Source organism: Magnolia sinica, chromosome 1, assembly GCF_029962835.1.
Source record: "Magnolia sinica isolate HGM2019 chromosome 1, MsV1, whole genome shotgun sequence".
Classification (NCBI taxonomy): Eukaryota; Viridiplantae; Streptophyta; class Magnoliopsida; order Magnoliales; family Magnoliaceae; genus Magnolia; species Magnolia sinica.
The window spans coordinates 103,041,149-103,067,499 of NC_080573.1; the positions used below are offsets into that span (position 1 = coordinate 103,041,149).

At 41.4% G+C, this 26,351-nt stretch overlaps 1 protein-coding gene across 1 annotated transcript in view; it reads left to right on the forward strand.

The window, feature by feature from the left end:
• The first annotated feature begins 295 nt into the window (after positions 1-295).
• Positions 296-26,351, forward strand: part of LOC131252806 (zinc finger CCCH domain-containing protein 19) — a 44,412-nt gene continuing 18,356 nt past the window's right edge. Inside the window, exons 1-3 of the mRNA XM_058253531.1 lie at positions 296-782; positions 882-961; positions 14,612-14,799. Of these exons, the coding sequence (XP_058109514.1) occupies positions 511-782; positions 882-961; positions 14,612-14,799 (540 nt within the window). The 5' untranslated portion in view covers positions 296-510. The remainder of the gene's footprint in view (positions 783-881; positions 962-14,611; positions 14,800-26,351) is intronic.

Sequence of the window (26,351 nt, forward strand, 5' to 3'; positions counted from 1 at the left end):
TTTCTTTGAACCTTCATCCACCGTTCAAATTATGAACGGGTTAGATGGAATGGTGGTCTAGGAAGGTTCCAACGACGAGAGTTCCCGTTCCCACTTTTTCCTTCGGTGTGGCCCATCTTAGCTTTGGATCTGCTTGAATTCTTAAATCCAATCCAACATGATCTGGCCCAGTGGATGTACGGACTGGATGTCACATGTACATCACAGTGAGCCCCACAGATCCGTTTTGCTGCACGGGGTCCCTACGTGACTCCATCCGTCCGTCCGATTGAATGTCAGTTCTCGATCTCTGAGCATTGCAACGTGGCGCACTGGAAGCGCGAATGGATTCGCGCAAATCGCCACAGCATTCCTCTTCTTCCATGGTACTCTCCTCTATGAAAGAAGTGGCTGATTCAGGAAGGAAATGCTTCTCCGATGAAAATGTGGAAATGAAATCCTAGGGTTTGCAGTTTCCTTCCTTCTCCATCTCAACAACCCTAACCTCAAAAACCCTACCTTTCTTCCACAATGCCGTCCTCCTCGTCCTCCAGGCGCCGCCGTTCTGGCAAAGGAATCGTGGAAGAATCGCCGTCCGCGGCGGAGGCGGAGGCCACGGAGCCGGAGCCGGAGCCGGAGCCGCAGACTCCGGGGCCAAGCAGCAGCAGGAAGAGGCAGAAACAAAAGTCTGGTAGGTCTTCTTCCAAACCTCTTCAGTTGAAAACCCCTTCTAAAAAGAAAAGAGAAGAAGATGTCTGTTTTGTATGCTTCGAGGGAGGCAATCTTGTCCTCTGCGATCACCCGTAAGTTCTTTCCTTTCCCCCTCTCTCTCCATTACATTTTCACCAGAGTTTTGTTTTTCTTTTTCTCTTTTCGAATAATGGGGTTTGTTGGGGTTTTAGGGGTTGCCCAAAAGCCTACCATCCTGCATGTACTAATCACGACGAGGCGTTCTTCCAATCGACAGTTGAATGGAATTGCAGTAAGTTCTTGCTCTCTGTTGCGCTTTCTCTTTCTCTACCTGTCTATCTATCTATCTATGTGGTTTCACATACTGTTTTTACTTCTTGCTTCCTTGGATGTTCGGGTTATTGGGAAGTGATGCTTGTGGCTGATTTTTCCTTCGTGGTTGGTTTGGTGATGTGGGTATTTTATTAGCTATAAGAGATTGAAGCTATGTCATGCAAGAGAAGCTGTTGACTAGAGAGGAGGGGCCTGCCATTTCATGTCTGTAGAGGTCTATGTTGCTGTTTTCATAATCCATGCTTAAAAAAAAGAATTACTTAAGCTTTTGTTCTCTCAGTTTCATACTGTGTCACTTAATCTAATGAATTTATTTTGCTATATACTATCTAGAGAGGCATTCGTCAGAAGATGATTTACATGAGCAAAATACTGAAGAGGACGTGAGGAAGTTCTACCTGCTGCATGTTACATCATCGTCATGATCGAAGCCTTATCCAAACTATTGGGATCAGCTACACGAATCCTGTTACACTATTCCACTCAATCATGGACCATATTCTTAGTTAAAGCATAAGTCCTTGAGTCTTGTTTTACAGTCTACCCATGCCCTTTTGGGTCATCCCCTTCCCCTTTCAGAGCCATCTACTTATGAATCACTCCTAACCAGTGCAGTTCTTGCTCTTCGTTGCACATGGCCAGACCATTTAAGTCCGCTCTCTCTAATCTTATTACCTATTGGTTGGTGCTACTCCTAATTTCTGGTAATTCTACCCTTGTTTTGCCACTCATCCATCTCAACAATCTCATTTCTGCTATGCTCATCCTGCTGCATGTTGAAGCTGGCAAGTGGCTAGAGGTGTAGTTTTACTTCCTAGTGAGTGTGGTTACCTCCATTTGCTGTCCATCTGGCCCAATGTATCTAGTGTCATGAAGGACTTGTTTCAATACAACTGATATATTGGCTGAACTAACAACTCTTCAAAAAAAAAAAGTTTGAACTAACGAACGTTGTTCAGGATTTAGGCCCCAATTCATAATGGAGATTTGGTAGCTGGTGATACATCCCCAAAATCTGCCCAACTAAAGGTGTTCTCTGGTCCAATGATTGGATTGCATTTGAGAAGTTGAGAAGAGGGGCCACAAAAGAATTAAGAGTCGCATGAGGATCACACTGGTGGTTGTCAGGGGTTATGTCGCCCTAGTTGCTTTCTTGAATGAGAAACCCAATGGATTCTGTTTACTTGGTATGTTAAGTTAGTAGTTCAGCTAGGAGTTGGTAATTTAGTCAAAATTAGTTAAGGGAACTTGTCTCCTAAGCTATCTCTTATTTCAAATATTGATTCTTCTTTGGGGCCCATTTGGATGTCTTGAAAGTTTGGATGGAGATGCATTCTGGCAGAAGCACCACATTTGTCCTGTTTGTGGGTCTGTGGGAATGTCCTATTTCTGTGGATGTGTATTTTATATCGCATTTCCATCTCAATTCTCAAGTCACAACAAAATTGCACTGCTTATATTTCTAACAAAAAAATAAAAAAAAACCTAGTTTTACATTTCTATTTCCATTTCCATCTCAAGAATGGTGCCTATCTCACTAAATTGCTCGCGTTAACTTTTTCTACCATATCTTCCTTCCTCTCCTTCTCTAAAAGCCTCATGAGCGGCGAAGGAGTTTTGTGATCTTCACTCCTTTCCCACGCCAGTTCAGAACACAAAACAGGGGTATTCATCGAAAACATTGTTTTTTAAATTAGTAGTGCGGCAAAGGGGAAATCCCCTCTCTTTGGGTTTGAATGCCTCTTCCTCATTGGAAGCAAAATTCTAGACATCAGTTTGATGGGCATATCAATCCAGCAAAGATGGATACAATATGGTCTGTATCAGACCCGTATTAGCCTGTGTTGGTTGACTTTTTTAATAAACCAAAAAATTATGAAGAACATAAAAACGAAAAGAAAAACGGGAAACAAAAGATTCTTACTTTTTGGGTTGTTGTAATGTTTTGAACATGGTGTATCATACCATTGTTTGGTAAGAGTGCTATCTATCGGATTGACTTATTGAAAGTTGAATTGTTGAGTCTTTGATCTCTAAACTTCCTTTTTTTTTTTTTTTTTTCTTTCTTTTTTCCAATTTCGAAAGATGAGGCAATTTATTAGGCAAAAGCTGAAAAAAAATCTAGAGAAGAAGAAGGCAGAGAGAAACTTCTGTTTTGATGATCTACATGTGAATTGTCAAGATCGGAACGATTCTAGTTTATTTGTAAGGCACAGTGTGCATGGTCTGAACAGCGACGATGAGGAGGACGACTAGCGACAACCAATGGTGAGATGAGGACGACGAATAGCTGGCAAGGTGCCGCTGACGCAACGGAAACAGCTACTACGGTGGATAACCCCACAAATGACAAGATGCAACAACGGAACAAAGTTGAAACGGATTCATGGACGGAGGTTTCCAATAAAAAAGAAAAGAGAAGCTGAAAGGGAGATCGAAATATAGATCTATTAAGAGCTATCCCACCCTCTTCGCAAAGGGTTACCCCGAGGGATGGTTACCGATCAACGTTTCTAGAGTCTTCGGACAACAGCGGTGGTCATGGATGTGATCATGCCAAGGGACCCCTCAACCGGGGAATACAGAGGTTTCGCTCTAATAAGGATGAGCTTTGAAGAAGAGCTTTACACAATGATTGAAACACTCAATGGTGTGAGCTTCGGAGGCAAGAAAATGGTGGTGCAAAGGGCTAAATATGGTCCAACCCGATCCCACAACAACCAAAAATCTTCATCCGTTGAGACCCAGCTGGAGACGCAGAAGATCCCAGTTCCCGCAGAGTTCGCGCTGCAGACTGAGGGGCGGTCTTTTAGAGATGCCCTCCTTCCCCTCTCTCAAGAATTAGAAAAGCCCTAAATCAAGAACCACAAAAAGAGGGACCGCCAAAGGAAGGAGAAAATAGAGAAAAAAGAGAAAAAAGAGAAGGATCCATTCACAACCGCCCCAGAATCAAGCTTCACGCTGACAGTCGACCAGGACGTGTTGGAAAAATCTAAGATGGATTTGCAAGACTCCATTGTGTTGATCACAAAGGAGGGAGCGTCTATTTCTCAAGCTAAAAAATGGATAGATGAATGTAGTAGAATCACTCCTGATATGTACTCTATCAGGCCCATCGAATATAACGATTTGTGGATCAAAGGAAGTATGGGGGTTAACCTAGATATCTTGATCATCGCAGGGTCAGTTTTTGTGGACGGACTGATCTCAACTGTGTTGCGGTGGAACGAATATTCTTTGTTTGGGACGGAAGACGTCTGGGTCTTAGTATGGGGGATCCCCTTAGAGTTATGGGCGGAGGACTTCTTCATCTCAGTGGCCTCTCTCATAGGCTCTTTCATAGAAATTGATTCGAAGACAGAATGGGGAAGAAATGGCTGTCTGTAGAATCAGGATTAGGAAACACAAGGGAAGCCTCCTACCCCAGTAGATCACAGTCAAGGTGGGAAACAGGAATCTTTTTCTGCCTCTGCAAACGGAGATGGCGGGTTTAAGCGCTCCAAGGTGGGGCGATCTATGTAATCCGTGTGAAGTTTCGATCTCCGCAAACCCGGGATTGCAGATGGAAGATGGAGCACGACATCCATGCTATCGCAGAGCACCGAATGACAACCCTATCAACGCTGCAGGAGCCATCATCGTGCCAAACACCTGCCCGCCCCATTGGACGACACGTGGCTCCCGTCAGGCCGAGAGCGATTCGCATCCTGAGATCTCTACTTCACGAGCGCCACGCGTCCCTCTTGAAGATACAAGATTCTCAAATCCAGAGGCGTGTACTCAGCCAACGATGGAGATTATGCCACGTCCCGGTTTTTGTCAAGAGAGGGAGACTTCTCGAGACGCTGACTATGAGCACTGGCTCAAGGGTAGGGTGACACGCAGGCAAGAGTCTTTCCTGATGTCAGGGGCTCTATCAGCAGACCACGCTCGGACGCCAGCTGTCGATTCCACAACATATCCAACGAGCGAGAGGCAAGGCTTGGAATTCGAACCAAACTACGAAGTATACTATCGATACGAGATGTCGCCAGATGTCGCCCACTGTTCTCCTGAATCGCCCGACCCTAACAGGCCGGTTCTCGAACCGTGCCAAATGGCTCTAATCCATTGGGTCTCTTCAGCTCTACCCCGGACCGACATCGAACCTCTACCCAAGGCAGGCCTTTATACCAGTCGTGCAAGGGCCCTCTCCTCACACTCTTCCTATCTCCAACAGGAATCTCCAGGCCAAGCCATCTCTCCACCGCCAAACCAAGCCACCCCCCCACCACTGGACCTTAACCTCTCCCTCATCCCTGCCTCCTACGGCGACGACAGGATGTTCACAACCCCTCAACATCAGAATCTCTGGACCCTTCTCCCGCCCCATCCCAGCCCTTTTGAAATACTCCAGCATCCCAACTCTATGCTGAGTAACGACCTGGTCCCTTTTGACTCTTGCTCAAAGGGGTACTCAGACGAAGACGATCCCTCGGACACCCAGTACCAGCCCTCTTGCAACTCGCCGTCCCATCCATCAGTATTTTCAGATTGGTCCAAACAACACCTAGTCCCTCTTTTCCAACATGGGTCGGAAGAGGAAGTCATCGACGCCGAACCTCTCCAAATCAGAGATGGGCACACAGATCTCTCGGAAGAAGCCTCTGACACGCAGAAGCGTGCACGGCAAAGCTCATAGACACCATACACAATAAGAAGTGGACAAGGGATGCCATGGGCCATGTGGGTAGATCGCTAGGACTATCCTTCGGGGACTGTCTAGAAGACTTCATCATTTTATTTCACTGCGTTGAATCACGAGGCAGACCCATGTCGACACAAAGCACTCCTAGAAAACACCCTTTTAAATCATGCAGATCCAGAAAACGCCCCTCCAAATTGTGTAGTTCCAGAGAACTCCAATGTGTTGAATCGTTTTCGGGGATTCCAGTTTCCATCACCTCCGAAGCAGGGCGATAGGATGACCAGGGCAGCTCAGTGTGTTTATGAAGATCATGTCGTGGAATGTGTGCGGAGTGGGTTCAAAGCAGAAGAGAGAGCTTATAAAGGACTCCTGCGGAAGATATAAGCCTCAAATAATGTCTTCAAGAAATGAAGGTTCAGTAGTTCGATAACCGCCTGATGCGTTCCATCTAGAAGGAAAATGATACAAATTGGGTCTCCCTCGATGCTAGCGGTGCGGCAAGTGGTATTCTCATTGCCTGGTTATCCAAGTGTTGGGTTCTTCAGCAATGGTGGTATGGGAGATTCTCGCTCTCGGCCATTCTCAAGGATACTGCAACAGGCATCTCTGTTCTAATTTGCTCAGTTTATGGCCCCACGGTCGATGCTGAGAGGAAATTTTTCTGGGAGTTGTCTAATTCCATATAGAAGTTTCAGGGTCCCTACTGCTTTGTAGGGGACTTCAACACCATTAGATATGCGGATGAAAAGACTCCCTCTTCAAGATCCAATGCAGCAATGAGAGCTTTTTCCGGTTGGATTGATGATAATGATCTCCTGGATCTTCCCCTGCTCGGATCGTGGTTCACTTGGACCAATGGGCGTATGGATCTGACGCTGTCTAGGCTAGATCGTTTCCTCCTTTCCCCTGAATGGTTGGATCTTTTTTCCCCTGCTTCGCAATCTATTCTCCCTCGTACTACTTCCGACCACTGGCCAATCATTCTATCCACTGAGGAGTTGAATTGGGGCCCCAAGCTGTTCAAGTTTGACATCTCGTGGCTTGAAATTTCGGGCTTCTTCAAGATGGTCTTTGATTGGTGGGGTAGTTTCCAGGCCAAACGTTTTGCAGGCAAGAGTCTCAGTTCCAAACTCAGATCCTTAAAATCTAAGCTAAAACAGTGGAAGCAGACAGATTGGTGCATCAGAGAAGGAGAAACGGAATCGATCATCTCAGAAATTTAGTCCATCGACTCGAAAGTAGAAGAATCCCCAATCTCGACGGAAACTAGGGCAAGAAGAATCCAGCTAATTCAGAATCTATTTGCCAGAGTGCGTGAAAATGAAATTTCTCGGAAGCAAAAGTCCCATGCCAAATGGATTAAAGAAGGTGACAAAAACACGAAGTTCTTCCACCAATTAGCCAGCATGCATTCTAGTGCCAACAGGATCAACAATATTGTCATCATTGGTACTCGCATCGAAGATCAATTCTTGATTGAAACAGAGGCAATAGCCCACTTCAGCAGCTTGCTCAAAGGTGACCAGTGGGTCAGGCCCCGTCTCGACAACCTCCAAGTGTCTCCTCTCACGCCATCTGAAGCTCGTTCTTTGGAAGCCCCCTTCACCCAGGAAGAAGCAAAAGCCGTGATTGATTCTCTTCAAGGAGAGAAGGCCCCTGGGCTAGATGGATTCCCTCTCCGTTTTTTCCACCATTTTTGGGATATCATCAAAGAGGATATCATGCTTTTCCTGACGGAATTCCATGATAGAGGAAGACTCTCTAACGATCTCGAATCTACATTCATTGCCCTCATTCCTAAAATCGTTGGGGCTGCCTCCTTCAATGAATTCCGGCCTATCAGCTTGATTGGAGGGCCTTGCAAAATTCTTGGGAAGGTGCTGGCCTCCTGGCTCAAGAAGTGATAGGATCCGTTATTTCTCCTAATCAATGCGCCTTCATACCAGGCAGACAGATAGTCGACTGCGCCCTAATAGCCAACGAATGTCTCCACTCGGCTTCCCGATTAGGATCGAAAAGTATTTTTTGCTGTCTGGATGTTGAAAAAGCTTACGACCATGTTGACTAGGCCTTCCTGCTCTACATGCTGAAGCGGATGGGGTTCGGGGATAGATGGATCAGATGGATTGCGGCGTGCATAGGGTCTTCGTTTTTCTCAGTTCTTCTCAATGGCAACCCAAAAGGGTATTTCAAGAGTGAAAGGGGTTTAAGACAGGGCGATCCTCTTTCCCCCTTCCTCTTTCTCATAGAAGGAGAGGCCTTGTCCAGGATGCTCCACAAAGGTCAGAAAGATGGAATTCTTCGCGGTATCAGCATAGAAGGAATGAATAGCTCGGTGTCGCACGTCCAATTCGCAAATGACATCCTCATTTTCTCCGAAGTGTCTCACTCCAAGGTGGATAACCTTCGAACAACCATCCGTTGCTTCAAAGTGGTTTCTGGCCTGTGAGTTAACATGGCAAAGTCAAAGATTTTCGGGGTAAACTTAGACGAAGAGGAACTTCTCGTTTTCGCGAAGCGGTTCGACTGTTGTGCGGCTTCTTTTCCTTCCTCTTACGTTGGACTTCCTTTAGGCATTGGTGCTCCCCCAAAATCGGTTTGGAATAAAGTCATTCTCAGATTCGAGAGGTTTCTCGCAAAGTGGCAAAGTCGGTTCCTCTCGTTAGGTGGCCGCTTGACTCTCATTAAGTCAGCCCTTTATAATCTCCCAGTCTATTTTATGTCTCTGTACGGGTGCCCCTCTGCTGTCTTGAACACCATTGACAAGATAAGGCGCGATTTCTTATGACATGGCAAAGAGGACAAGAAGAGATTCCACCTCATGGACTGGAAGCAGGTTTGCAAGCATATTAGAGATGGTGGTATAGGTATTAGAGACCTGAAGCAGATGAACATGGCTCTTCTCGGCAAATGGATATGGAGGCTTGGCTTGGAGTAGGACAATCTTTGGAACTCCGTTATTAAGTGCAAATATGACAGATCTATAGGGGAATGGTGGACCAATCCTTCGTCTTCTTATAGGGCCTCTACGATTTGGAAAGGCATCCTCTGTCAAAAAGAGGAGGTTTTAAAGGGTATTGGTTTCGAGCTAGGCAAAGGGGACATAATTCGTTTTTGGAAAGACAATTGGATAGGAGAAGCCCCTCTCAAAGATGTTTTCCAGTCCATTTTTCGGCTATCTCCCAATCAAGACATTTCAGTGGCTGATTGTTTTTCTGTTATAGAAGGAAAACTGGTGTGGAATTTTTGCTGTAGAGGGAACCTCGAGGATTGGGAGATTCCCGATTTGGCAAAGCTTCTGGACTGCGTCTAAAATGCTAATCCTAATCCCGAAGCCGGCGACAGACTCGTTTGGAAGAATGAAAAGTCCTCTTTCTCTATGAGATCTTTTTACTCCTAGCTTTGTCCTATTCAGCTGGCAATATCAGATCCCCCCTCAGCCCATGTATGGTCCTACTCGGCCCCTCCCAAGGTAGTGGCATTCGCTTGGTTGGTCACTAACAAGAGAATCCTCACGATCGATTGAGTAAAAGAGGAATGGTCCTCCCCAATATTTGCCTTTGCTGCATGAAGAACGCGGAGTCAATAGACCATTTACTGCTCCACTGCCCCTTCATTTCGCTTTTATGGCCTGATTTTGCCGCTCGGTTCAACGTTCAATGGTGCATATCAGGTTTTGTGGACCTTCAGCTCAAAGCTTGGCACGGTATCAGGCTTGGGAAGACGAAGACTCAGATCTAGAGAATGGTGATTCTTGCCATATGGTGGTCTGTTTGGCTAGAGAGAAACGATAGATGCTTTAGAAACTACTCCTCCTCAGCTGAGTCAGTCTCTTTCAAAGCTGGTGATCGAATGGGCCACTTATGCGGATTCCTTAAGGGAAGCAGACCTTTCATTTCTTTTTGCTTAATGGCGATCGCTATCTCAGTGATAGCCTTTTCTGTTTTTCTGTCTTAATGATGTTTTTTTTTTTTTTTATTAAAATTTTTTAAAAATTTTTAATAAGTTTTTTCCCTGTTTTCAGTGCTTTATTCCTTTCCTTTTCTTTCAATACAATTTCGTCAATTCTCAAAAAAAAAAAAAAAAAAAATGCTGAAAAAACGAACAACAAGAGAAACCAAACTAGAAACAAAAAGGAAAGAAAGGGAAAAAAAAAACAACAAACTCAATGGTCCACAAGCTAGAAGAACCCCCAAATACATGAACACTTAGGACACCCAATCCCTAATGAACATCAAGACCTTATTCATCACCTCGGCATAGGAGAGACTGATATTGCAAAAGCAACGATTGTTCCTTTCTCCCCAAATGGCCCGAAGAGTAGTTAGGATGGCCAATCTCCATCTCTTTATGCCGAACTTCCCCCCTTCACAAACGTGCTAGGAGCAAAAAAGGCCTATGATAGACTCATGAGACTTCCGCAAGGGCAAGAATGCTCGACCAAACACTTGAAGAAAATGGATAGTGGGTGAATAAATGATTAACTGATTTCGCTTCTTTGAGGTACATCAAACACACATTTGGCAGGATCAGACCCCTTTTTCGAAGGTTATCGATTGTTAGAACATGATTCCTTCCTGCCAGCCACACGAAATCTACTAACGTAGGGGGAGTCCCATAAGACCATATTGGACCTGTGTGGCAGCCATTGGTGGAAAACTCTACCCAGGAAAGAATATTGTAGAAGGACCACACCTAGAAAAAAACATGAGCTTCCTTGTCTTTAGAGAAGCGAATCTTCCTCTCCAGGAGAAGGCACGAACCCCCTGTAAATTGGATAGAAGTCTAACTAGATCATCTATTTTAGAATCCCTAGACTACACCTAAAAGGAGGAAGCCAAACCCTTTCCTCTCCTTGGCTAGAGAAACACTTCACCACTGAGATGTCTGCCACACGACAAAGGTTAGCCAAATTTGAGAAGGAAGATCTGAGGGAGGAATCTTCGCACCAGATATCCTCTCAGAATCTGATTCTCACCCCGTGGGCAATGGAGAAGCCCCAACCTTAGAAGACCTTACTGGCCACCCAGGCAATCGCCTTCCACGGAAAGGAAGAGCGATAAAGGGAAGACTTCTTAGTCCATTAGCTCATTGGATTCAGTTTGTATTTAGCAGCTATTATGGATCTCCACAAATTAGACTCCATCTTGAATCGCCAAGCCCATTTACCCAAAGGGCAACATTAACTAGATCCAGGCGCTTAATACTTGTTCCTCCTTCCTAATTGGGGGAACAAACCTCCTTCCAGTTTAGCAACGAGAATTTTCTAGAGACCCTTGTTGGCTAGAGAAACATTTCACCACTGGGATGTCCACCACAGGGCAAAGGTTAGCCAGATTTGAGAAGGAAGATTTGAGGGAGGAATCTTCACACTAGCTATCCTCCCAGAATTTGAATCTCACCCTGTCGCCAACAGAAAAGCTCAAACCTTTGAAGACCTTAATGGCCACCTAGGCAATCACCTTTCACAGAAAGGAAGAGCGATAAAGGGAAGATTTCTTAGTCCACTAGCTTATCGGATTCAATTCATATTTAGTAGCCATTATGGATCTTGACAAACTAGACTCCTCCATCTTGAATTGCCAAGCCCATTTGCCCAAAATGGCAGCATTAATTAGATCCAGACACTTTATACCTGCTCCTTCCGATTAGGGGGAACAAACCTACCCCTAGTTTAGCAGAGGGAATTTTCTAGAGGACCCCCCGGCTAAAGAAACTATCTCTGGACTTTATCAATCAGAAGAAGAACTGATTTAAGACACTAAAAGAGGGACATATTAAACAGGTAGATTAGAGAGAGAAGCCTTGATTAAGGTGATTTCGCCTTCGAAGGAGAGAAGATTGCTTCCATGGAGAAAGCTTCATCTCAATCCTCTTAATAAACTTGTCATAGAGATGCAGTGCTAGTTTCCCCACACATAGAGGAAGGCCAAGATGAGTGGTGGGTGGAAGGGAGCCGACTCAACATCTGAAAGACCCCGCCAGCCAGGATATATCCTCAACAGATGGATCTTGAAAAATTCGTTCTTGGATTTATTAACTTTCAGACTAGCGGCCACTTCAAACCAACAGACTGCCATACCGAGGAAATCCACCATATACTTATTAGCCTCTCAAAAGAGCAGAGTATCTAATGCATGAACATTTTCACACCGGGCTCAAGTAGGGTAGCCCGTGGGATGTAGGGACACACTCGCGGTGGGCGGCCCGTGTGAGGCGGAACTCATGTGAAGTGGGGTCCACAAGGAGGGGCTGAGGTCCTAACCTATGGGATGTGGGGCTTGAGCTATGAGATAAATGGATTGGTTCGCTATGTTCTATCAGTTCGAGATTTTAGAGCAAGTGGTTAATTGTCCTGCATCAAATTGGTATCAGAGTGGGAGGTCTCGTGTTCAAGACTCCTCACTGGGGGTAATTAATGCAGGGGCATTTTCACACCGGGCTTGAGTGGGGTAGCCTGTGGGATGCTGGGACACACTTGGGGTGGGCGGCCCATGTGAGGTGGGCCCCACCTGTGTGTGAGGCGGAACCCATGTGAAATGGGGCCCACAAGGGGGGTTCGGCTGATGTCCTAACCCATGGGATGTGGGGCTTGGGCTATGAGATAAATGGATTGATTCACCATGCTCTATCAGTTCGAGTTTTTAGAGCAAGTGGTTAATTGTCCTGCATCAGTATCATTGGCAAATTGGAGGTGATTAATGCATTGAGGGAAGTTCTCGACCAGGAAACCACGGAAAAGCCCCATTTCCTAACCCCTGGATAAACTTCCAATGATTCTTGTAATTTGATATGATATATCAATTATCATCTCCTTAGTTGATGCGTAGGCTATAGACTAGAGAGACAAGGGCCCGTTTGGTGTGTGTCATAGCAATGTGCATAGGAATACTGCTATAAGCATAGATTATTTTGCATTTGGTGTGCTAATTGCCTATGAGAATGGCGACATTAACTCAATAGCACTATTTTCCTGCTGCTTTTGCCCTCTTTAAACGAGGCATTATTACCATAATGGGTTATGAGAAAAACTTGGAATACAAATATTTTTATAAGAGAGGAAAACAGAAAATACTGGTGTAGAGTTCATTTTGCCTATGTCGTGCTACCCAGATTCCAGCATGTATGACCGCCAAATGGGGCCCATATGCTGAGTTTTCTGATCATTGGGACTGTCAATATTGTGTACTATGCAATTATGGGCTACAATACAAAACCTTTCGTTGATTGGATGATTGTTAATATCGCTATCTTGTATATTAAACTTTGAACAATGAAAAGAAAAATTTCAATGGTTCTTTAACTCCAAAAATCAATGGTTGTTATCATCACTGAATCATGATTATGTGATGATAGCTTATATATGGCGGTAATAAGAACATGGAGGAATCAAATCATAGGACCATCTCAGCATGTGTTTCCTAATGGGTGGTGATGCACGCTAGTTCTGAAGTTGCCACAGGCACAAATGGAACTCTGCCTCTGTTGGCTACCTGTTTGTTTTGGACAAGGAGGTTGTTTCCTCTAGGAGCCTTTTATTAAAAGGCTTGTGCGTGTGGCTCACCATGAGTGCGTTTGGCTTCCAACCTGTCCATTAGGGTTTCCCAACTGTTAAAGTTGGATGCTTAAAAAATCTGGTCGATTAAACCATCATGTGGCCACCGTTTGAATTTGGAGGTATTTGGGTGATTGGATAGGCCTGATTTTGGGTCATACCAGCATCATGGTGGGGCTTGCTTAATGCACATAGTGGATGGCACAGACAAAATGTTGGGGCCCACATGCAATAAGAAGGTGAATAATCAGATGAATATGCTGGTGAATAACTTTCATAGGCAGGTGAAAAACTTTTTACACGCAGATGAATAACACATTGGATAAGCCTATTCTACAAGGACTTCTGGTGGAACCAGCCAGTTTGGGCAAGAGTCTGCTTTTGTTGCCACTTTGGCCAGACTGCAATTCATCCACAAAATATTTGGTGTACGTTAGGCCAATCCATACTGTCCAAATTGTGAACTAGCAGCCTGAAAATCACATGGTTAGATGATCTTAACCATGTACTGTCTGAGTTTATTTAAATAGATTAGTAATAAATTCTGTGTAACTTAATTATTTTTCAAAAATAAACTAAAAACTAATTTAGATATTTTATGATTAATACATGATGCTAATTTGTGTCATCCAAACACCAGATAGCACTATTCACACAAGCTGAGACTGTTATTTAGTCTCACTGCCAAACACTATATATTCATTATCATTACAACATAATCATCATAAAAGAACCTTATCCGGAGGACTATCCACACAGAGCTATGACACATGCCAAATGGACTCCTAGAGTGTAAGTGTGTAACTACCACCAAATAGTTGAAGTACTATCATGATATCATATAGTAATTACATTTTCGTGCAATGCAAAACATTTGGCGTTTTCACTATCTGCTTTCTGTTGAGAACTTGAGTCTATTCCTGCTCAAAATAGGCCTAGACCTAGTCGAAAATGGGTTTCTAACATTCCTGTAAGGTTGAAATGAATAAAAAAAGGGAGAAAAACAACGGAATAAAAATTGAAACTGGGCACTTATATGTGTATTAGCCTGCAATAATTGTAGAGGAACTGGCTTATTCTTGTTCTGCCACACCCAGTTACTTGTTATGCCGTATTGTTTAAGACGTAGTTTCTTATCTCTTTATATCAGAGTCTTGTGTTTGTTTTCTCTGTGAACCTGGTAAAGAACCTTGTAAATGTGCCGAATGATGTTGTGTTTTATCTGCTTCCCTCACAATATTATGTTCTTAATCCATACATTGGTAGTTTTGTGTCATTTCCCTTTTCTTTTAGGCTTTCATTTTGGTTTACATGGCTCACATATGCGTGACTGTTTGATCATCAACTTTGCATGGCTTGCATTTCAGGCTGGCATGTATGTAGAACCTGTGAAAAGGCTGCACAGTATATGTGTTATACTTGTACACATGCCTTGTGCAAGGGCTGCGTCAAAGAAGCTGGATTTTTCTGTGTTAGAGGTGATGAAGGGTTTTGTGAGACTTGCATGAAACTCGTGATGTCCATAGAAAACAGTGCCCATGCAAACAAGGAAACGGTATTGCTTGTCAGAACTTTATGATCATCTCTTATGTTCATGAGGAAATTGTCTTAGTTCTTTGTAATGTAATAGTTCTTTGGTAGGATCTTCATGCATTTACATGTGAAGTGGCAAAATAATGGTCAGGGGTGTAAGATCCCCATGTTCAAGTGATTGTAGTCTTGAGTGCCACTTTGAATGCTACCTTTGTGCTTTATTTGCCGGTCCCATGCTTGGATAAAGGAGGGTCGCATCATGTTAACATACGGTATCAAACTCTCTCCACAACTTTTACATGAATCCTGACAATAGGACATTTTGAGCTAGAGTGGATTGCCGGAATAGGATTAGTGTGGTTCATCCCAGTTACTTGGGATAAGGCTTAGATGATGATGACGAATATAGTGTTGCTCACATTAGACTAACACAGCATTAGCCCTAAATTCTTCTCACCTTTATTCCCTTTATCTTCCCTTCTACCTCTCTCGCTCCTCTCTGTCACTCTCTTCTCCTCCTCCTCCCTTTTCTGCTCTCTGTGTTCTAGTCAAACTTGCTATTACAGCATCATTCTCCCTGTTAATGCCATCTAGCTGTATGGCTGACATCCTTATTGTATGGTGACTGGTCCCTTTTAAGCAAGAAAACTGCATGGCCTGGTAGATCTCCACTTCATATGATTTGTGTCATTTTTTGAAGATTTTTTGATTAGTTTTGGATGGACCTTTTCCTGCTCTCAAGGAAAAAACATTCTGAAATTCTTTTATGGATATTGGGCTGTAGGAGTTTCATGGAGATTTTTTGAGGGGATTTCTTGCATCTATTTGGTACGTATGAATTGTAGTTTTGCGTTTGGACAATGGTGGGAGTATATTTGTAGTTGAATCTCAAACTGCCTGTTCATATACTTTCCAACAAAAAAGTGATACTGAAAGAAAGAACAAAGGTCTTGTTGTAGTAGTGCGCTTTTCAATTGAGATTGATGTTCCTAAATCTTTTTAATCAGATGTAGTTTTAACTGCAACATCAATAAACCGTTTGCCGTAGAGAGTCTTCTGTAGGAAAATTCCAGTTCAAATGCTTCAAGCTGCTTAGTCTTTCTTTCCAATCTTTCCAAAGGGGTTTGTTTGTGTCATGTGTGTACTTTGTCCATGTTCTGAACATTCATAGTCATAAATTGGATGCCAAAGCAATCAAATGCAGTCCTTAATGCTATAGTCCAAAGAAGTGTTAAAAATGTTATTTGTCTAGGTGCTCCTGGCAAACAATTTATCTTCATGTATGCAAAGTATTCCATAACGGTAACAGTGGCCGTAATGGCCACTGCCGTTATCATCACATTATGGGCCATAACTGCCGTTATGGCCTTAAAAAAACTGTTTCGGCCTCATTTCAGTCTATTTTTTGTGTAACGACCATTTCGGCCCCATAATGTGTAATGGTTACAGCCGTTATTTTAACATTATGGCTGTTATGTAACCGTTTTGGCATACCATGCATGCATGTGACCTTTTTGAAAAAAAATCCATTTTAATGATTGTCTCACAAATACTTTGATTAAGGGGGGGTACTATTGTCTCTTTTTTGCGAGTCATTCTTAGCCTTTGCATCAATTAGACGTGAGCAGATTTGGTGAGGCTGGGGTGTTACCAAACATAGAGGCCCTGACATGGTGAGGTTTGATTGGGTCACGTGCCATTGTTAGAGATGAGGCCTTGCAAAGCATGTTTCAAAGTGGTTCGGTCGAGTACGTACTTGATCGACGTCACACGGGGCTGGCCCAATCAAACCTCGCCACATCAAGGCCTTGGTAAGGCCCTGCCCTCACCAAATCTGTGCCTGAATTAGACGTCAAGAACGTGTTTATTCTTGGAGATCATAGCAAGGAGGTGTATATGGCACCGCCTTTGAGGTTTTGTTTCTTTTACTAGGGCTAATACGGTTTGTTAGCTAAAAAAGGTTCTTTATGGTTTAAAGCAGTTTGCATGTGGATGGTTTGGTGGTTCAACATTGCGATGTTGAAGTGTGGATATACTTGGAAGACTGTAGATCATGCCTTATTCTTCATGCACAACATCGAAATAACTCTTCTGATTGTCTATCTCAATGATATTATGGCTACAGAGATGATATGTAGGGGATAAAAAATTGAAACAGTTCTTGAGTTAGGAATTCAATATCAAGGATTTGAGTCCACTGCGGTCACATCAGGGCCTTGTCATCTTGCAACAGAAGCATAACTTGGACTTACTACATGATATTGGTCGGCTTGGTTCACGACTAGTTGACACTCCAACTTAATAGAATCGACTTTAGTTGGATGTTAGGGACTTGCTACCTAATGTTGGGATGTTTAAATGGTTGGTTGGAAGCTTGTTTATATGACCATCCCAAGTTTAGACATTTTCTTATGCTGTTAGGGCTTATTTGGATTGAGAATTACCACAATAATGTAATAGAAAAGTACAATGATTACAAATTTTGTAACCCCTTCTCCTGAAAACATCTGTATTTGATTAAGGATTGCAATGTTTGGTTTATCGACGGTAAATCCGTAATGACGACATTGTACTTTAATGTCAATTAATCAAATCCATACACTGGTGTGCTTGTTTGAATTCGAGGTTTCTATGGTAATGCAATTGAAAAGCGTAATGATTACAAATTCCTCGTCTCTTGGAAATATCTCCATTTCTTTAAGGATTCCACATTTGGTTTTGCGGTGGTAAAATCATAACAATGGCACTTTTCCATTACTGTGGTAATCCTCAATCCAAACATGCCCTTAATCTCAAGGTATCCAACAACGGTGACAGCTGGTTGTGATACCCTCTGTAATGGGTGAAATTTTTTTAAAGCAAAAAAAAAGAAAGAAAAATATTTAGAAAATTGAAAGTATGTTGAACATGTTTATAATGGTGTAATGAGCCATTCTTTGGTTAGGGTTGCCTTTATTTATTTATTTTTTTATAAAAACCTAAGAGACTTAATTGACTTCATAATTATTCTATTTAATTTTCTAAATGTTTAATATTAATGATTCAATATAAATAAGATTATATAATCATGAATCTAATGATGAGACAATTATATATTTGTATTTATATAACCATTTTACCACAAACAACCATAATATGGCAATATAGGTCGTCTATAAGATGCGATTGTATTAAGTACAAGGTGACTCATAAGTCATAAGTGATGAAGTTGTGTGAATGATAAAAATTAATATAAAATCATTACTCACGAATCATTTCACCAGTCATTAACAGAGAGAATCGTATTGCTTGTGGTTGCTTAATCTTCACGATGTCATCATTCGGTTGTGGCTGTGGAACGAGTGTTGCATGTTCGTGATAACTAGAGGGAAAGACCATGTTAATGAAACCTAAAGATGACTGATTATGATTATTACTACTATTAGACATCTGCTGTATCGAACCTAACTAAGAATAACCATCAGTATCAGATGCTGACCCATAGTCATATGCATAACCATAGCTATACCCATGCTAATATTGCTAGTAATATTGAGATTACGACAACAAATGATTTGGATCTAGATCTACATATTTGGATCTCCATCTCCTTTAGTGTCATTGATGTCGGCCTCCCCATGATGCTCTACGCTTGGCTGGTGATATTGTGAATCACTACACATTAAATTCGACCTCCTCTGCTCTTTTGATGCTCATTGGCTTTGAACAGTTTAAACGACTGTACCGTCATATGTTGAGCAACTAAAAAGTAGGACTACGTGAATCATCATTGTTGTCGTCCCCATCATCATTTATCTCAATTTCACTGCTATTCTTTTCTTGGGTCAAATCTTTTGTAATCCTTTCCAAAATAGTTATACGAATCCCTTGCTGGCTCCTGCATAATGCTGGGTCGTCTACCTCGACTTTCTCATTGTCATCTTCTGCTATTTATTCATTTCTTTTGAGGTAGAAGCGGGTCATCCTCATCATAGATGTTGTCAAGGTTTGTTAGGCAAAAGTTGCATTTTTCAATCAGGTTCCCACAGGCTTCGTGTTTCATAATCTCAACTTTATATTGTAGTGCATGTAAACGAGCCAATCCAGTGTCATGGCGTGCAACCCATTTCTTTGCTTCGAATGAATTAGTGTAGACGAGTCTTTGTGCTTTCTCCAAAATGAAACCACTAATTAGCTATAGAGAAAAAATCTTTATGCTATGCACATAATAGTGATACAATCAAATGCACTACTCTACATCACTAAGAAAATATTTTTTACGATTATGTAATATAATAAAACATCAGTTTCTCATCGGGGGTAAGCATGTCACGGAATGTGTAGTGGAATTCTTGGAGAATGGCCGTTTGTCGTCAGAGTTTGGGGCTACATTTTTAGCCTTAATTCCTAAAAAAAGAGGGAGCCGAGCAGCTAAAGGATTTTAGAATAGTTAGTCTCATCATGGGCCCTTACAAGGATTCTGACTGTTAGATTTAGGGATTGCATTTAAAAAGTTATTTTAGAAAATCAAGGGGCTTTCGTTTTGGGTAGACAAATCTTAGATGCAGCTTTGATTGTGCATGAATGTATTGATTCTACGTTTAGGGAGAGGAAAAGCGGTCTGGTATGCAAATTAGACATCGAAAAGGTCTATGATCATGTTGATTTGAATTCCTTTTTTGATACCACATTTGATCATGTGGTATTAAGTGGAGGGGATGGATCAAAGTGTGTGTTCACTCGGCCTCGAGCCTCCTTTTCCATTCTAGTGTACGACTCTCCCAAAAGTTACTTTTAAAGTACTCATGGACTTCGGCAAGGGGATCCTCTATCGCCGTATCTTTTTATGGTGGTGGTTGAGGCTCTTAGTATGATGCTCAAAAAAGGAAAGGAAAACAGTCTCTTCTTTAGATTTCAGTTGCTGAACCTTCAAGCTACTATCTCCCACCCGCAATATGCGGATGCCACACTCCTTTTATGCGGGGCAAATGTGGAATATGTTCAGAACTTGAGAAAGATTCTAGTTTGCTTTGAGCGAGAATCGGGCTTGAAGATAAATGTGGCGAAATTAGAAATGTTGGGAGTGAATGTTGACCTAGAGAATCTGTCTCGAGTGGCTATTGCTTTCGGATGTGAGACTGGTTCCTTCCCGACTAAATACCTGGGGCTGCCTCTATGTTTGGGGAAATCGGCAAAGCACCTTTGGGACAAGGTGATTGAAAGAATAGAATGGAAGCTTTCTACATGGAGGCACATGTATCTTTCTTTGGGGGCTCGTCTCACGTTGATCAAATCAACATTCTCCAATATGCCTCTTTACTTGTGTTTATTTAAATGCCCAAAGTCTGGTTGGGAAGTGGATTTGGAGATTTAGTGTTGAGGAGGGGAGATTATGGAGAAATTTGATGGTAGCCAAGTATGAGGTACAGAAGGGTGGCTGGTTTGCCAAAGTTTCATCCTCTTACAGAGCTTCAAGCGCTTGGAAAGCAATATTGGGCACTCAACATCTGGTGAGCTAGGGCATTTCCTTCAATCTTGGTTTGGGCTCTCGTATTAGATTTTGGGTGGATACTTGGTGCGGTTCTCAGGCGCTTCAGGGAATGTTTGCAAGACTTCCTAGTCTTGTGCCGGATAGGCTTGTCTGTGTGGTGGATTGTTACTCATGGGTTGGGGACAAGATTATTTAGAGCCCTCCTTGGCATGGGAACATGTCGGACATGGACATTGACAAGTTCATATCGCTGATGGAGCTGCTTAATTCGGTTCTTTTTGATCCTCTCCAAGAAGATGGTATTGTTTGGGTGGGGAACAAATCTGGTAAATTCTCCGTCAAAGCATTCTACAGTCTTATCTCTAAGATGCCCATCGGTGCGGTTCCGAACATCCATTTCATCATAAGTTTTATGGAGTGCCCCCTAGAATTGTAGCTTTTATTTGGTCGGTGGGCCGGATTAATCTCTAAAGAAGAGTGCTCATTTTGCCCAACATTTGTCTCATTTGTATGGGTAACAAGTAATCGATTGACCATCTCTTTATCCATTGTCCCATCAAGACCATGAATGGGCAATGTTTCCGTAATGTAATTGAAGGGGAATGAAGTTATTTTAAGGTTTAAAAGGCTAGTGTCCGAATGGGTGGTGTATGTAAAAGCAGCTTTGACTGCCATTCCTTTTTGTTTGTCTTGATGGCTTTGGGCTTATTCTTTTCGCTCCGACATTTCTTAATAAATTATCGTTACTTCTAAAAAAAAACATTAGTTTCTTATTTAAAGGTGTTTGAAAAAAATTGCTCTGTGCAAGTAGATTTGAGAAGCCGTCTTGGTGAAGTTCATATATTTTTTACTGTGAACAATACACTAAAACATTCATGTTTGTTTTAAGCATTAAAATAACAAAATGTGTACAAATGAATAAGTAATGACTAATAATATAAAGATTTGTACTCACTTTGTTAATGTTTTTATTTGCATATGTTAGTCAGACTCTATTACCTTTATCATGACCCATGGATAACGAGGTTCATGTTGAGTTGAAAAATGTGATAAAGAGATTAGAGTCTGATTTGAATAATGCAAATAAGAGCGTTAAATGAAGTGAGTTTAAGTTTTTAATTCGGTCGTTACTTACTCATTGTGTACATATTTTGTTAGTTCGATACTCAAAATAATATGAATGTTTTGGCGTATTGTTAACAGTTGAAAATATATGGATTTTGTTAATGAGGCTTCTTAGAACCACTTAGACAAATGACAATTTTATGGACTTTGCCAAGGAAGGTTCATAGATTCACTTGCACAAATAATAATTTTTTAGACACCTCTGGGTAAGAAACTGATGTTTACTATTACGTAATCGTAGAAATTATTTTCTTAGTGATGAAGTGTGGTACATTTAACATTACCACTATTACGTGCGTAACATAAGGTTTTTTTCTCTATATAGTTGTTTGGTGGTTCCATCTTGGAAGAAGTGCAAAAGGACTCAAAATAATAGCCATAAAAGTTTTCTATTGGAAAATTTTCTCTAGATGTGAGAGGAACTAGAGTTGTTTTGTACCAATTTATTTGAAACAAAGGAATGGGTTGTAGGCTAGGGTATTCCGTCACGATAACAGTGGTCATAATGGCCACCATACAGGCTGTAATGGTTGATGACCCCATTTTATTTTAAAAAAACATGTATTGGCCTCGTAACGGGCCATTATGAGTTATGACCCCTTAACGCGTAATGGTAGCTATCATTACCGTTACTTAACGGCCATTACGACATATGTTGGCGAAGATATTGGATCGGTTCGTTTATATGCACTACAATAATGAAGTTGAGAATACATAATGCAAAGTGTGTGGTGAACTTGATTGAAAAAGGCGACTTTTGTCCATTAAACTTCAACAATATCTATAATGAAGATGAACCATTTCTACTTTAGTTGGAATGAGAAACAAGTAGAAGATGATAGTGAGGAAGTCGAGGCGCATGATCTGACATTACGAGTGAGCTAGTAAGGAAGCTGTGCAACTGTTTTGGAGAGTGTTATGAAAGATTTGACAAAAAAGAGAGTAGTCACTCGCAACTAAATTGAGACAGATGATGTTGAAAATGATGATGGTGACACACTTGGTTTTACTTTTGGTATGGTTCAATACATGGTGGTACAACCGTTTACACTATTTGAGGCTGATTAGCATCAACGAAGCAGAAGACCACCGTTAGTGATTTGTGATGAGGCCGAACTAATAAGTTTAGTGAATTATGATCATGGTGTGCCATAATGGCCGTTACGTAAAGGTAATGGTGGCAACCGTTACATATTACGGGGTCGTAATGGCTCTAATGGCCGTTATGTAAAAAATGACCCGTGACCGCTGTTATGGCCCTCATAATAGCCTTGTAACGGTCCGTTGCGGGGTAAATAAAGGTTTTTTGGGTTTTTTTTTTCCAATAAAAAAAGAGATCGTAATGGCCATTACGACCACTGTTACTGTTACGTAATACATTGTTTACGGTATTATCAGTCCGAGGAGGAGCATCATGGGGAGGCCGACATCAGTGGCATTGAAGGAGATTGAGCACTGGTAGGACATTGGACAGTTCGTGGATATGGATATGACAATGGGAAGTTTAGGGAGGCTCCTAGGGCACTTTCTTGTTGGATTGGCCTTGGATGTAATCCACATGGAGCGGGTTGAAATGGGGGATATAGATAATCTAGAGTTGGATTTGAGTCGTTCGTTGTCGTAGTCTCAGTACTACGAGCAGTACCAGTATAGGTACAACTATGGCAATGACTAGGGATCTATGTCTGGCATTGGTGGTTATTCTTATTTGGGTTATACACAATAGATGCCTAGTGGTGATGATGATCGTGATCAATCATCCTCGAGTTTCATTGACATGGTCTCTCTCTGGTTATTATGGATATGCAACACCTGTTCCATAGCCGCAGTCGGATGACGACGATGTGGAGATTTGAGTAGCCATTGTTAACACGATTTTCTTTTTGGTGGTGATATGATTAGCGAGCAATGTTTTTGTATTTATTTTTGTCATTTCATATTTACTTTGTCACTCATGAGTTCACTTTGTATTTAATACAGCAACATCTTATAGACCACCATAAACATGTTCCAATTTATAAATGAATGCATATTTGGAATGCTTAGAATATTCCGGATTTAATCCATATTTTTTCATATTTTTTTGGGATTTTTTTTTTTTTTTTTTTTTTTTGCGCCGTTACGGGCCGTTACACCCCCGTATTGCCGTTACGCCCCCGTATCCGTATCGGTTTCGGAGGGCACCATTACGCCAACCGATACCGATATGGGACACCTTGGCGTACAGTATGCGATGGTGTAACCTCCCAACGGTTAGATTTTTGACTGCTGGGGCTTCTTTTAGCTTCATTTTCTCTCACTTTCTGCCTATGAATAGGCTCTCCTACCCCATATTTTCACAACTCAATTACTCTCTCTCACTCTAATTCTCTCCATCTCCCAATCTCTCTAGTCTTCTAACTCTCATACTCTCTCTCAGACTATTACTCTCATTTACTCTCTCACACTCTTTTACTCTCATTCTCTCTTAAAATGACATCAATAAAATTTGTATGTTATTGCTAAAAATAAAATAAAATTTATATGTTGTTTTTTCACATTTTTGGGTATATGCATTCATTTGAGTAGTTGTTAGTTGACTTAATATAGTCCAATAGTCTAATGAAACTATAAAAACAATTACCTTCACTTGTAGTATTTTTTCATAAATTTTCATATATATATATATATATATGTATGTATATCCGTCTTCCTTGATTTTTTTTTTTTCTGTTTTTTAAAATATTTTTCAAAATAAAATAGTTTGGGGGGCTGTGCTATTGCAGATGCGATTATGCCAGTGCATAAGCGCACATCCCTCTTGGGTCACATGGGATCGCTTATGCCACTTGACAACATTGGTAACAACGTAGGTTGGGCCTGTTTGGAATGCGGGATTAAATGGTATTGAATTGCATTAGATGAGATTAACACCATTATTACCCAATGATTATATGTCTGGAAATACCATGATATTTTGACCATCTAATCCCATGTTTCGTATCAAATTCTTTCTTTGGGAAAAACACTGTATTAAGTGAAACCTGCATTTGGTGGACCATGGAATTGTAATCAATGGACCAGATTTCACAACTGATGCTGGTCACCTATATGCATTTGCAACTTGATTGTCACGTGTAAAGGGTGCATATGGATGGACGTTGTGGATAAAACACATGCATCAACGTGGGGCTCACATGCAGTGTTCAAAATATCGGTATCGCGTTACGTATCGCACCTTTGGGATACAGATACGTATCGATTATCGCGTGGGATATATCGGTTCTATTGCGTAATGTATCGTTGTTGTTGGAAACATGGGGAAATTGTTCGATTTTTTCAATGAAACTTCAGCGATTGTTAAAACACACATCAACACACTTATAAATCAAAACATTACAAAATATAAGTGCACATAATAAGTTTTCTTTGTATGGGGTCCTAATCTATGCATTGTCTAACTGAATTGATGCAAGTATATTCAAAGTTCATTCATATAATTTATAAATATAAGAAGACGTGTGGAAACACAAGCAAGACATTCAAAAGCAAAAGAAGAATCACTAGATTAGGTTACATACATGTTTGATTTTATGTTTGAACACAAGGATTGCAACCGATTTGCGAGCAAGTGGGGAATTTTGATTTTTTCAACTTTCCGCAACTCGGCCCGACTCCAAATCTCAAAATTGAAGCTTCCAATCCATGCTTTTTCATGCAAAACATGAAAAATCATGTATTTGTAACAATTTGATGTTGATTTAACATGATCTATAGAAAAAAAAAAGGATTGAAAATCGAAAATGCTCACCGGATCGAATATGTGAGATATATCGCACTACTTGCGAGTTTCGTATCGCATAGGTGGGATACGAGATATATCGTGGGATATATCAGCCAATATCGTCGATATTTAAATCACTGCTCTCATGTGGATTTCAAAGTCCACCGGAAATCCCATCGTATCTCCTAGGGGAATTGGATGATAAGATACCTGCATTAATCCAATCCTTCATAATGTTTTCAAATGCGAGATGGAATTTACATTGGACCAAATGCAATTCCATACCGCCTAATCCGACGTTCCAAACAGGCCCTAAAGTCCCTTGCATTCTTTTGGCACATTTTATTCCCTAAATTCTCTCAGATTAGTTCGATTTTCAGGTTTAGTCTTTTACTATTCTGAAGCTCTGTTAAGTCTTTTACCATTATGAAGCTCTCCCTCCCTCCCTCCCTCTCTTGCATGTGCATGCGTCTGTCTTGGGTTTTCCTGGTTTTATTAGTTCCATTAATCATGTTTCATGCATGAACAATCTTCTCCTTTCATATTATCTGAGTGGTTTGAGCAGAATGTGTCTTGTAGTTGACTTATTTTATTTCTTTCAACTATTGCTCATGGTATCACCGATATTATTGATATTGCTGGCCCAGTGAAACAGATACCCAAGGTTATACAAAAAAAGAACAGAAAATTCATGGCATTAACAATACTTTCGATATTATTGTTGATACTTTGCGATAATATTGATATCATGATATTTTTAGCAAAATTACTTTCTAATAGTACCTGGTATTTGATGCAGGACATGAAATTAAATATGACATGCAAGATTTCAAGCGTTAGATCATACCAATTTTAAACAATCACAAAATTCCACGTCCCACATACGATCAAACATTCAACAAGGGGAATCTACAGGAGTCCAAGCGTACACATGTTTAGGGCTGGAAAATAAAATTATAAACCAAACAATGCCCAAAGGAGTGTAAGATTCATCTACTCTTGCAAAGGATTGTTCCCCAATTCAAGAGATTCACCATGTTTCAATTCGGGGAAAGTCTAGGTTTGTAAAAGTTTGAAAACTTGGAATTTGGAATTATCTAGGGTTAGGGTTATGGATTGAAGGTGAGAGATAAGTGAAATAGGGGAGAGAGAATAACTTGAGACAGTTCACATGTGTGGATAGCAGCCTAGCCCAGACGCATGTGCGTGGGTTCAT